This window comes from Nycticebus coucang, chromosome 6 (assembly GCF_027406575.1).
Source record: "Nycticebus coucang isolate mNycCou1 chromosome 6, mNycCou1.pri, whole genome shotgun sequence".
In the NCBI taxonomy this organism is placed as follows: Eukaryota; Metazoa; Chordata; class Mammalia; order Primates; family Lorisidae; genus Nycticebus; species Nycticebus coucang.
Genome location: NC_069785.1, coordinates 121,438,170 through 121,451,736, shown reverse-complemented (window position 1 = coordinate 121,451,736; position 13,567 = coordinate 121,438,170). Strand labels below are relative to the sequence as shown.

Below are 13,567 nucleotides of genomic sequence, written 5' to 3'. Positions count from 1 at the left end.
CTACAGGCGCCCGCCACAACGCCCGGCTATTTTTTGGTTGCAGTTTGGCCGGGGCTGGGTTTGAACCCGCCACCCTCCATATATGGGGCCGGCACCCCACCCACTGAGCCACAGGCGCCGCCCTTCCCCTTTCTTTTTACAAGGCGGGTATCCTTTCTACCCTACCCAGAAACTGCCAACTTCCTCAGGCACAGCTGTGGAAGCCAGCCATCCCCAGCCCTGTGGCTCCATGCGCTGCCGCCCCCCTTTCTGCCAGCTCTGTCCTCAGAAAAGTAACCACCATCTCTTGCAGGTAATGAGCACATTTTAGTCCCAAGACACTCTCATATCCCGCATCTCACTGCATCCTTCCTTCCATCCTGGGTAGCTTGCCATCAGATTTGTGGCACTGATAAGGAAGCTGATGCTTGGAGAGATGATGTCACCCACCCGGTGAATAGATGGATGGGCTAGGGGGCCCTTTTTTAGACTTCTGCCCCTGAGCATCCATGATTATTTTTTAAAAGTATGCAGCAGACATTCAAGTTCATGTGGGTGTACACAGGGGCCTGCACATTCTCGTGTTACCTAGCTCTCAGCCGCACCTCCTGGCCAGGAGCAGCTGGCTTGTGCAGAACTGTGGGACCTAAGGCTCTCAGGGGTCCTTGTGCCAGGGGACAGAGCGTGGCAGTGGTGGTGCCCATGAGGCCTTCTCCTTAGACTTTAATGGTATCTCCCAATGAGGTTACATGCACAATCATGCAGAGACAACACAAAATTGTCAGCTTGGGTCCCTCTACCAGACCACACCACTCCCAGTCACTGTGAGGTGACATCCATCATGTTGCCCTGTTTGACCTGTCCGTGCGCGCAGTCCCCAACACGCTGGTGGGCTGTATGTAAGAATGACAACCGTCAGAGTACACTGCAGTTGTGCGAACTCTGCTTTACCACGTCCTCATTTTTTCTGATACCAAAAGTGACATGATGTCTTATAGGGTTGAAAACACCCAGATGGATGTCTCTGATGCCAGCACCCCTTCTGCCAGGTCCCCACTGCTCTGGAGTGGTCCTCACCCCACCTCGCTGCCTCCAGTGTCCTGGAGCTCGGCCCTTCCTGGTGCCGCCTGGGTTCTAGGGGCACCCTGTCCCTACCTCCCTGAGAGATGAGAGACATAGGGCAAGTTCCTTCCACAGCTGTCACCCCATAGTTGTTCAGTTCAGACTCTGGGGTCCAAACTGCCTGGCTTTGCCTCCAGGCTCTGCCATGTATGGCCTATGTGGCCTTGGCCAAGTCTCGTGATCCCTCTGAGCCTCAGTTGCCTGCTAGGCTGAGGATTAGTCCATGTAATGCTCATGGCAGTGCGTGGAGCAGGGTAACGGCTCAGTCCATGCTACTCGGCGCTTCACACTTATATCTGAGTGTGCGTGCATATAGCTTCACAGATCTGGGCAGTGCACCCATGGAGCCATCCCTACGTGCTTCCTGCACGGCCCTTTACCCCCTTATTCTGGCCTCTGGAGAATCTGCCCCTTCTCTGTCACCAGTGTGTCTTAACTGACCCTTGGATAAAGGAGTGGGTGGGCTCTTCAGTTCTAACCATCCTGAACTTCAACAGTAGGTGACCAGTCTGATTTGGGTGGGAACATTTTCCAGGCGTTGAGTGCAGAGATCCCTGGCTCTCTTCAGGCTGAGAGGTGCAGGTAGATTTCCAGAGGAAAAGCAGTCTCTAGGTGGAGCTGGACACACCAAAGCCACCAGGATCTGCAAAGGAGCCCCCCAATACTGGCATAGGAGTAACAAAGCCTTTATCTCTGCCAACTGAGCAGAATAGGGACAGCTGACCCAGCCTCAAGGTCCGGCCCTGACATTTTCTGGCTCTATGATACTGGGCCAGTGTCTTCACCTCTCCGAGCCTCCATTTTTTTTCATATGAGATGGGGAGTCTGCTCAAGCTATCTGTGCATCTGGAGCTCTCAGATGTGACATCTATTGAGTGGAAGGGACACAGGGAAAGCATCCTCTGTTGTTGTGACCTTATGTTTCTCCTTGGTTCCCAAGACACTGCCCCCCACTCCAATCCTGGTCCCAAGGAGCCAGTCAGCTCAGCTATAGGATGGCAACCATTTACCAGGCACCTCCATCCTGCAGGTGCTGTGCCACACACTTTAAACACTGCCTCATTTCATTCTCGTGACAAACCTCTAGTGCAGAGGCTATTCTTGTACCCACTTTACAGATAAGAAACTGGGGCTGCACTCATTAACACAGTGATAAGTAAAAGAATTTTAAAAAAAGAGAAACGGAGGCTGACTTACAGTAATGGAGCTAAGGCTGGTGCCTACTGTCTCTGAGGCCCACCCGACCTCCCTCCCTCAAGCGTGCATAAGAGGACCAGGTGGCCTGGGTAGTGGCAGTCAGTTCCACAGTTTTGTTGAACACACACAGTCTCAACTCTGATGACATAAAAGTGCCTGGCATTGAGCACACACTCAATTCACATTGTACAGCACTTAACAGTTTGTCGACGCACTGTCACACTTACTAGCCCTTTTGATCTCCCACACAAGCCTGTCAAGGCAGGCGAGGTAGTAGAGTTATTCCCGCCTTATAGATAAAGAAACTTGGGCCCAGAGACCCCCCTGCTGCTAAGAAGCGGTAGGCCCCTGGGCCCCAGGCCTGCCTGAGCTGGAGTCAGCCCACTGCTGGCCACAGAGCAGCCCCTTCCCATGCCCAAACACAGAGCCACACGTGGGACACCCACTCACAGCAGTTCCTTGCCCAGCTTTATTGGGAAGTCAGCCTAGAGGCGTGTCAAGCCTGGGGCGGGGTGGCAGAGCACTGAGAGACTGTCCCTTTCAAGCAACCTGCAAGACAACCCTGGAGCTGGTGAGACGGACAGGCAGGTGGACTTGGGGTGTCAGGGCCTCAGCTTTCCACAGGAGAGGAAGTTGGTCCAGACTCGGGAGCAGAATCCCAGAAGTCGGAGAACTTGTCCCTAACGCTGCTCCAGTAGTCTTTCAGGGAGCTGAAGCCATCGGTCACCCAGCCCCTGGGGGTTAGATCAGTAAGAGGAAGCAACAGAGGTGGGTGTGAGAGCCCTTCTGTAGGCTGTGGCAACCATGGAGTCCCCACCTCTGTCCCCCTGGCTCTCCCACCATCCTCTCAACCTCACCCAGTAAGGGCCCTGAGACCTCAATTAGGAGTCACCCACAGCTGCCACCCTAGGGATGCTGAAGGTGGTGAAGAGACCTCAGCACAGGTTGGGTCAGACCCTCGTGCCCACGCAGGCCTGAGGCACAAAGTGAGGAGGGAGATATGTCCAGTCAGGGCCATCCTTATATTCTATGCCAAGGGCTCCCCGTGGAGTTGTACAATCTGGCGGCTCTGAGTAGGATGGGCAGAGGGAGGCAGCCTTTCCTTTGGTAAGTCATTAGAAGATTGGTTAGCTGTGTGATCTGGGGGGTCACCTGACCTCTCTGAGCCTCAGTTTTCTCATCTGCAAAGTGGGGGAAAATACCTAATCCACAGTCAGTTGTGAGGACTAAGAATGTTTGTGAACATCGGTGCTACATAAATGCCCACAATCAAAGACATGATGGCGGTGGGGAAGGGAGTACGGGAGACGAGAGGGCTGGGAGGCAGGGGCAGAGCGGCAAAGGACGGACAGACTCCTGCTCACACTAGCCCCAGATCTTGGCAGAAATGCACTGCCATACCCTGGGCTGAAATTAGGTCAAATGGGGCCTCCCAAGGAAAATCTTCATCAGGAAAGTAAGTGGGAGTGAGGGCTAAAATGGCCCTCCTGGGGCTGCACTGGGGAGAAAGGAGGGAGGCTGGAGGAGGCAGTCCCAGCGCTGGCCTCTCCCTCAGGAGCCTGACAAAGGCCTTTCTGCTCAGACAGCCACAGGCCCTGGGTAGGCTGGGAGGGCCACAGTCCCATTACCACGGCTCTCACCAGGGCAAGGGTAGTTGGGGACAGAGGTATCTGGCACAGAGGATGGGGAAGGATAGCTGGTGGGTGTACCTGGCCTGCTGGGCCATCTGAAACTCCTTCACTTTGGTCAGCGCGTCCTGGGCTGTCTTGGTGGCCCGGTGCATATAGCCTTGCATGAAGCCCAGGAGGGAGGCTTCCTCAGTCTCTTCAGCTCCTGCGGGGAGAGCAGGACTGAGCAGGGCTGGATCGGCCTCTGGGGTGAGCCCTTGGCTCTGGCCTGGCCACATATCAGGGATGGGGATCCTCAAACCACCTCCCACCCTGCCCCCACCCCAGTCCCCACAAAGCGCTTACGGGCAGAGGCCAGGAGTGCCACCAGGGCCATAGCGAGGACCACCCGGGACTGCATGGCGCCTCTGCTCCTGCGGGAAGTGTCCTGTGAGGAACACCCCACCGCCCTCCCCTCCGCCTCTGGACCGCTCTCTAGGGAAGTGGCGCCTAAGGTAGAACCTGAGCTGGGCCCATGGCTCTGAAACAGGGGACTTTGGGGTGGAGGTGGGAGGTCTTGAGGGAGGGGACAGGATGGAGCAGAAAACCCAACAGCCTAGGAGACAAAGCTGCTGGGGCCTGACCCAGTCTCTGCACTAGCGTGCTGTCTGACTTTGGGCAGATCTCTGCCTTTCCCAGGCCTCAGTTGCCCCGTGTGGGGTAAGACTGGGCTGCCTAAGGCTTCTTCTAGCCCAGGCACGTGGAACGAGGCGGAGCTGCAGACTCAGAGCCATTTCCAGCCCCCTGCTTTATGCAGCTTTGGGCAAGTGACCTTCCTCTTAGGCCTCCATTTCCCCCAGTTGAGGGTAAGGAACATTCCTCAGGTCCTAAAGCTTCCACAGGGCTGTCAAGCTCTCTGCAGGCTGCTGGCTGGGCTGGAGGGGCCTCCTCTGCCTTGGAATCCTCCCCCATCCTCTGCCCTCCCCGGGGGGCATTACCTGGAGCAGCTGCTTCTAGGGATGAACTGAGCAGACAGGCCAGAGGGCTCTGACCTGTTTTATATCGTCCCCAGGGCAGCGGGCACTGAGGACCCAGTGAGCTGGGCAAAGGTCACCTGCTGACCAGTCAAGACTAGGGCCGAGGCAGGGAGGCCAGATGCAGCCAGCTGCCGAGAGTTGGGAAATCCCTGGGAGTCTGTGCCCACGCTGCTCTCCAGCCCAGGAGCTAGGGTAGGCCTGCAGAGATCCTGCTCCTTGCCAGCAGACTGGCTCCCCAGGGAGAGGTTGGTGACATGGGAGAAGGTTTAGTGGCCTCAGGCCCTCCTCAGCCCTTTACACTTGAGTTTGTAGGCCCCTTTTTCTGACACCCCAAAGCAGTGAAATCAGCCTGGAGTGGAGGTGAGGGCTTCTTCAGAGGTGAGAACAAGTCAGCGGGTGGGGAGGGGGTGTCTAGATTGAAGGCCCCAAAGAGCAGTGGGCAGGGCTTTGTGGGGGAGGTGACACAGTGGAGCTCACGCAGCCCTCCCCAAAACCTCCCACTCTTCAGTCCAGGAGGGCAAGGTTTGGTGAAAGAAGGGCAAAGGCTGCTCTGAGCCCAAGCTCTTTGTGCCCCCCTCCCCTGTTCCTCACCTTGCTCTCTGGACTCCACTGATAACATCCCCCGGGCCAGGAGCTGGGCTGATGGCCAGGGCCCTCCCCGGAGGTGACTGGGACTGAGTCTCTCCCCCTGGGCCTCAGGTTCCTCAGCGGGTAAATAGCAGTGCTCACAGCCCCCCTGGCTAGTGAGGAGAGGGCTCAGCGGTGCTGTACAGGGCAGCCAGTGTCCAGGAGAAGCCTCCGATCCTCCCCGCTGGCCCACAGCAGGAGCTGTAGTCCAGATGGCAGGATAGCGAGCTTTGTTTTCTGGAGGCAAAGACCTTGGAGCCAAGAAATCTTAGGTTTAAGAGATGATGCCTTTAGCACTTACTCATATGGCCCATAGCCAAAGACCTACCACCTTAGAACCTCAATCTTCTCAGGATAAAATGGGGATAGAAGATCAATTTTCCAAAGTTGTGGTGAAAAGAAATGAGATAAGTACAAAGCAGCTGGTCCATGGAGGGGGCTTGACAAACCTTCAGGCTGAGACCTGAAATTCCTCCATTAGAGATTCATTCCTTTGACTTAAGACTTTCTTTCCCACTAAAATGAGAATAGACAAAATACTGTGACATCAACATTAACTCCAATTTGTAGTAAGAAACCTACAGGCTTAAAGGATAGAGACCTACCCAGTGCTCAGCCCGTCATTGGTGGAGCTGAGAGCCAGAATTCGGGTCTCCAAACACCCGGTTGAGTCCTATAGAGATGAGACTCTTAGAAACTTACTGCACGACACACCTCAGAACAAATCCATTTCAGATGTCTTTCTAAGAGCCGACTTTGTGATGGGATAGAAGGATTTGAGCATGGGAAGGGAGAGGACCAGCTATGCCCACTTCCCTCCTCTGTTCTGGCCCGTTCCTTACCAGGTGGATCCTGATTCCAGGCTGGGGTGGGCAACAAGGTCCTTGGACCCAGGCATGCTAGAAAGGGCTGGCTGGGTCCCATTCTCCTGTGCAGAGGGTCAGGAGGAGCCTGTTCTCTCTCTCCTATGTGGCAGTGGGCCACTGAGCCCAGGGAGGTCAGAAGACTTGGGCAGGGAGACCCCGCGGGGTGGTGCTGAGCTGGAGGCAGCCCAACTCCAGGAGGCCTGGGGCTTTGTCTCTTTCACAGGGCTTGGCACCTGTGAGTGCCCACGTCCCTCAGATAGTCCAGCCTGGGCTGAAGGGGTGAGGGCCCTCTCTGTAGCCAGCCTAAGTTACCCCTCTGTCCCAACACACTTCCCCCCAGAATGAGGAGATTGCTGTTGGCCCATAGACCCAGCTCCAGGGAGCACCCAGTGGTAAGTGGGAGGAAGAGGGGGCTTAACTAGCTGGGGCCAAAAATGGTTCTCTTGGGTTGGGCCAACTCTCTCTGTTTCTGCTTGTGTCCATGATATGAGCCCATAAGCCATGCCTGTGCCACCAGGCTGGGCTGGGCAGCCCTGACTCAGCCCTGCAGGCCAGAGGCCCCTGCTTGTTATACCTCTCCATGCGGGCAGTTCCTCTTAGTATCTCATCCAGATCCTTCCTATGTCAATAGGAGCTGCCCACCTTTGGTTCTGCCCTGGGAGAACGGCCAGAGTGAAGCATACGTGAGGCACATGTCCGTGTGACCTGCCTGTCCCTGGCTGAGCCTGTCCCTGCCTGGTCTGAGCTGTCCACTTCCGACTCTGACCTCTGGACTGACTGACCCCTGGCTTGATCCCTGCATGGATGGCCAGGCTGGTGGCTGTAGGTAATGCTGAACTATCAACCTCATCTCACCAACCATTAGGTCGTCCAGACACGGAGACTGAGGCTTAGAGAGGGACATGACTCATTCAAGATCACACAGGCTCTTTGTGAACACTAATGGGGATGTCCCCTGACTTACAGGACCAGCCCGGCTGGCTGGCCATCTGCTCTGCCCATCAGTAGCTCAAACTTCTGAGACTGGGCAAAGGGCTCTCATTGTTTCCCTCTCCCCGACACAAATCCATCTATAGAATGGTACAAAACTCTGGGAAGTAAATGCATTAATTAACAGTGTCTCAGCCCTGCTCCACTGGGAAGCAGCTGTCCCAGGCTGCGCCCATGACTGCCCAGCTATCTGCACACTCATGTGAATCTGTACACATCCTGGACGTGCTCAGATGGCATAGCACTCCCAGCGCGGATACACCTGGGCAGACAGGTAAGACAGAAGCACCTCCAGACCTGTCACATGCTGGTGGCCCCTGCGGCTCAGACTGTAAGTCCAGGAGGTCAAATTGCAGCTGAAGTGTCCTTCATGACTCATTGTCTCCTCAACTCTGTCCCTAAGGGAAGGGACAGGGGCACTGAGCAAAGGGACCTTTGCTCCCACCGCAGCCTGGACTGGGACTGGGACTAATGGGTCAACCTAACAGGACAGTGAGCCTTTCACTGACTGAGCCCTGATTATGCAGCACACACAGCTCTGAGCATTATTACACAGACTAATCCTCAGTTTAGCAGGCAGATGAGGCTCAGAGGGGTTATGAGACTTGGCCAAGGCCACACAGGCAGTATGTGGCAGAGCCTGGAGGGAAAGCCAGGGAGTTTGGACCCCAGAGTCTGAACTGAACAACTCTGGAGAGACAGCACAGACAGCACCAGGAAGGGCCGAGCTCCGGGACACTGGAGGCAGCGTGTGGGGTGAGGACCACTGCAGAGCAGTGGGGACCCGGCAGAAGGGGTGCCGGCATCAGAGACATCCATCTGGGTGTCTTCAACCTTATAAGACATCACGTCTAAGAAATGAGTATAATTGTGATGGACGTGTTACTTAGTTCAATGTAAACATTTCACATTGTATATCGAAGCAGTACCCCGAACCCCATAAATGCCTGAATATACAAAGTTATGATTTAATAAAAAAATTAAAAAAAAAGACATCAAGTCACTTTTGGTATCAGAAAAAATGAGGACGTGGTAAAGCAGAGTTCGCACAACGGCAGTCTACTCTGACGGTTGTCATTCTTACATACCACAGCCCACCAGGGTGTCGGGGGCTGCGCGCATGGACAGGTCAAACAGGGCAACATGATGGATGTCACCTCACAGTGGTGTGGTCCAGTAGAGGGACCCAAGTTGACCATGGTGTATTGTCTTTCTGTGACTGTGCACACGGGCACCACCACTGCCATGCCCTGTCCCCTGCCATGAGGACCCATGAGAGCCTTAGGTGGCACAGTTCTGCACAAGCCAGCCGTACCTGGCTATGGGGTGGGGCTGAGGGGTGGGGTGGGCAGGAGTCAGGCCTCAGGTCACCCTCTCCATCACCTGCCTCCGGCCCATCTGGTGCTCACAGAGAGCTGGGTCTCACCTGCCACTGCCCCCTACTGCTTCCCCTGGCTTGGTCCAAATCAGGAAAATTATATATATTTGTGTATATATACATATATAATTGTATATATATTATATATAATTTGTTTTGTTTTTGTTTTTATTTTTGAGGCAGAGTGGAGTGGAGTGGAGGGTGGAAGGCCATGGCACCATCATAGCTCACGGCAACCTCAACCACTTGGGCTCAAGGGATCCTCTTGCCTCAGCCTCCCAAGTAGCTGGGACTACATGCCACCACACTCGCCTAGTTTTTCTATTTTTAGTACAGATGGGATCTCACTCTTTCTCAGGCTGATCTTGAACTCCTGAGCTCAGGCAATCCACCAGCTTTGGCCTCCCAGAGTGCTAGGATTACAGGTGTGAGCCATGGCGCCCGGCCCAGGAAAATGATGTTACTAATAACAACAGCAACCCTTTTTCCGTGCTTACTCTGTGCCTGCACAACACAGGCAGCCCTCCCCATCTGTGGGTTCTTCATCTGCGGATTCAACCAATTGTGGATAGAAAATATTTAGGAAAAAATTGTGTCTGTATTAAACATATACAGACTTTTTCCTTATCATTATTCCTTAATAACAGTTCAGTAAAACAAGTATTCATATCACGTTTACATTGTGTTAGGTAGTATAAGTAACCCAAAGCTGATTTAAAGTATGCAGGAGGGGTGGAGAGGTTACATGCACACGCTACACCATTTTTTATAAGGCACTTGATATCTGTGGTGCAGAGATCTGACCAGGTTCTAGGGCAGTTTTCTCAACCTTCTTAACGCCATGACCCTTTAATATAGTTCCTCATGTTGTGGTGACCCCCAACCATAAAATTACTTTCATTGCTACTACTTTCATTATTCTAACTGTAATTTTGCTACTGTTCTGAATTGTAATGTAAATATGTGATATGCAGGATGTATTTAGGCGACCCCTGTGAAAGGGTCGTTCAACCCCCAAAGGTTGAGAACCGCTGTTCTAGGGACTGAGGTACGGCCGTACTGCCCACTTCACAAGCAGTGTCTTATTGAATGTATTGAACAACTCCATCGTTCACAAGGAAAACTGATACTTGGAGCTTTGAATAACCAGACTGAGCTGGCACAGCTTGGCAGTGGTGGGATGTGAGCACATTTCCATACACCATACACCTGCAAAGGCTCTCAAGGGCTTCTCCCTCCTGGGCGCACCTTGACAAGAGACTCAGGTCTTTGCCTGCTGCCCCATCTGCAGCCCTGGGTGGACCCCATCCAGGATCTGGTGATGTTCTGAGATGGAGTCAAGGTTGGTGGCAGATGTGGGGTAGGGGCGTTCTCCCCAGGGGCAGGTAGAGATGTGGATTTTGCCCCCCACCAAGCCTGGTACAGACCCAGGCTTCCAGCAGGGCCTCTGAGCATCAGGCCTGGGCTCAGAGGCTTCCCTAGGCCATGTTCCTTCCCCAGCTCTTGGCTCCCTGCCCCCTCCACACTGGGTGGGGCACAAACCGAGAACAGCGGCTTCTGACCGCCACCTAAGCCCCAGTCTGCTCTCAGCTTCCACGTAATCTTAAGGTCGCTAAAGTCCAAGAGGCCTCCTGGGAATGTGTCACCTTCCAGCGTGGAGTCACACCAGGGAGGGAGGCGGGGAGGGCAGCCAGGTGGGAGTTTAAATGTCCAGCTGGCTCCAGGCTGCAGTCAGTTCACACAGCAGCACAGCGGAGCTACTGAGGACCTCTCCTTGGCTTCCTCTGATTCTAGGAAGGATCCAGTGCACCACGAGACTCCTCCAGCCCAGCAAGGAGCCTAGGATGTTCCTGAAGGCTGTGGCCCTGACCCTGGCCCTGGTGGCTGTCACCAGTGAGTAGAAGCTGTTTTTGGAGTGGGCTCTCAGGCTGCTGCAGTGAGTAGGGCAGACAGAGAGACTGGGCCAAGGTAAAGAGGACAGTTCTGAGTGCCTGTCAGCCTCCAGGTGGACACGGGGGGGCTGCTTAGTTGCCAACTGGCTCACAGGAGAGCTGACCCATTCCTAGCGGGGGGCCCACTGACACTGGTGCTGGACCCGTTTCACATGTCCCTCTGGCTTCCCACAACCTAAGCCCAGACAGGGAAACTGATGGGTTTGGCTCCTCCAATGTCCAGTTGGCAGCTCAGAGCTAGAACAGATGGGCCAGGAAGGTGTCCTCATGAGTTGTTTGTTCTCTGTCACCTGCCCAGGTGCCCGGGCTGACATCACTGCTGACCAGGTGGCCACTGTGGTATGGGACTACTTCAACCAGCTGAGCAACAATGCCAAGGAAGCCGTGGAACATCTTCAGAAGTCTGAACTCACCCAGCAGCTTAAGTAAGCAGTAGCCCAGCTTGGGGTGTGGTGCAGGGCACTCCCAAAGGCCATGTGATGCCCTGGCCAGGGCTGGGTTTTAGAGCTTGGGCTATCCACTGCTGTACCACTAGCCCACTAGGTGACCCTGAGATCACTAGGATCCAGGCACGTAAACAGGAATGTTGGATTGAATAATCCCTGAGGGGTCTTCCTATTTCAATATTCTAGACTTTGACCATGGCCACACCTTATTGTTGAGGCTCTTGGAAGAGAGAGAGGGAAGGAAATGTCATGTGGTAATGTCATGTGGATTCCCAAACATTCCCGAAGGCTAGCTCCAGTGAAGTCAAGCGAGGGGAGGTGGGGTTATTTGGGAAGTCTTTGGGCACATGCAAGGAAATCACCTTTGCTGCTAGAAGACTGGACAGAGGCTGAGGACACAACACACGATTGCCACACAGGGTGATTCTCTGTCACCCCAGACCTGAGCCAGAAGGACCTCAAAGTCCAACCCGGCACTTTACAGACAAGGAGGGAAAGCAAAGTGCTGGAGGTCATGTGATGGGGAAACACCAAATTCAGTGGGAGATCCAGAGACACAAAGTCAGTGTCCTGAGTCTGTCCCACCCCTTCTCTGGAATGGTGATCCGCCTTAGGGAGGGCCAAGGGGAAGAGATGGGTGAACTCCATACCCTGTTCCAGGAAGGTGTGTGTGGGGTGAGTGGTGTACAAGCAGACGAGGTCCTGCCCAGCAAATGCCAAGTGTAACAGTGGCCCCCTGCGCCCTTCCCTACAGCGCCCTCTTCCAGGACAAGCTGGAGGATGTGAACACATACGCCGACGACCTGCAGAAGAAGGTGGTGCCCTTCGCCACACAGCTGCACGAACGCCTGACCAAGGACTCGGAGAAGCTGAAGCAGGAGATTCAGAAGGAACTGGAGGAGCTGAAGGCACGGTTTCTGCCCCATGCCCAGGAGGTGAGCCAGAAGATCGGGGACAACATGCGCGAGCTGCAGCTGCACCTGGGGCCCTACACTGCAGAGCTGCGCTCCCAGCTCGTCACGCAGACAGAGCAGCTGCGGAGCCAGCTGAGCCCCTACGCGCAGCGCATGGAGAGGGTGCTGCGGGAGAACGCTGACAACCTGCAGGCCTCCCTGACGCCCTACGCCGACGAGCTCAAGACCAAGATAGACCAGAACGTGGAGGAGCTCAAGGGGCGCCTCACGCCCTACGCTGACGACCTCAAGGTCAAGATTGACCAGAACGTGGAAGAGCTGCGCCACAGCCTGGCCCCCTACGCGCAGGACGTCCAGGAGAAGCTCAACCACCAGCTCGAGGGCCTGGCCTTCCAGATGAAGAAGAGCGCCGAGGAGCTCAAGGCCAAGATTTCAGCCAACGCTGAGGAGCTGCGGCAGAAGCTGGCGCCGGTGGCCGAGGATGTGCACAGGAAGCTGAAGGGCAACACCGAGGGTCTGCAGAAGTCGCTGACGGAGCTGAGCGGCCACCTGGACCGGCACGTGGAGGAGTTTCGCCGCAACGTGGCGCCCCCCGTGGAGAACGTCAACAAGGTTTTGGCGCAGCAGATGGAGGGACTCAGGCAGAGCCTGGGCCCCTATGCGGGGGCCATGGAAGGCCACTTGAGCTTCTTGGAGAAGGACCTGAGGGACAAGGTCAACTCCTTCTTCAGCACCCTCAAAGAGAAAGAGAGCCAGGACAAGACCCTTGCCCTCCCGGAGCAGGCACAGGAGCAGGCCTCGGAAAAGGCCCAGGAGCAGGCGCAGGAAGAGCTGCCCGCCCCTTTGGAGAGCTGAGATGCCCCTGGTGCTCTGGCCCCACTCCCATGCACACTTGCCCTGTCCCACCCCCCGTCTGTCTGTCTGTCCTAAAGCAGGTCTGGTATGAGCTTGAGGACACGTGTCCAGTGGGAGGGGACACCACCTCTCCCTATTCAATAAAGCTGCTGAGATACTAGCCCCGGCTGAGCGCATGTGATTCCTCCTTGTGGCTTGGCCTGAAGTGGGGAGAGGGTTGCTACTTGGCAGAGCTACGCAGCAGCCAGGTCAGGGACACTTTAGGGGCTCTGAGGGCTGGGTAGATGAGACTGCAGGAGGGGTCAGGGTAGGGTGTGCTGGAAAGAAGTGTGTGGGGAATACTCTAAGGGGAGATGGAAAAAGAAGTCACACATCATCCCAAGACAAAACACACAACCCAGGGATGTGCATTTAGCCAGTAGCTATTTATTAAATACCCTCAACGGCACTGTCCAGGCACTGGACAACCAGTAAACAGCTACTGTGCAGGGTGTGACACGCCTCACGCTGAGGGGGAAGTCTGGACGTGAAGCACATGGTCACTGGCCTTGGAGAGCTCACAGCACAGTGGGGGAGATTGTTTCTCTTTGCAAAGGA

The 13,567-nt window shown here is 55.0% G+C and overlaps 2 protein-coding genes across 2 annotated transcripts; one reads left to right on the top strand and one right to left on the bottom strand.

Moving 5' to 3' along the window:
* Positions 1–2,744: 2,744 nt before the first annotated feature.
* APOC3 (apolipoprotein C3) lies at positions 2,745–5,055 on the bottom strand. Its single transcript, XM_053594322.1, has 4 exons — positions 4,904–5,055; positions 4,272–4,339; positions 4,008–4,131; positions 2,745–3,032 (listed from the first exon to the last, which is right to left on the bottom strand). Exons 2-4 carry the CDS (start codon positions 4,324–4,326, stop codon positions 2,909–2,911), a joined length of 303 nt encoding a protein of 100 aa, XP_053450297.1. The 5' UTR covers positions 4,327–4,339; positions 4,904–5,055; the 3' UTR covers positions 2,745–2,908.
* A 5,474-nt stretch (positions 5,056–10,529) lies between these two features.
* Positions 10,530–13,130, top strand: APOA4 (apolipoprotein A4). Its single transcript, XM_053594320.1, has 3 exons — positions 10,530–10,696; positions 11,054–11,180; positions 11,956–13,130. The coding sequence occupies exons 1-3, from the start codon at positions 10,648–10,650 to the stop codon at positions 12,968–12,970; spliced, it is 1,191 nt and encodes a 396-aa protein (XP_053450295.1). The 5' UTR covers positions 10,530–10,647; the 3' UTR covers positions 12,971–13,130.
* Positions 13,131–13,567: the final 437 nt, after the last annotated feature.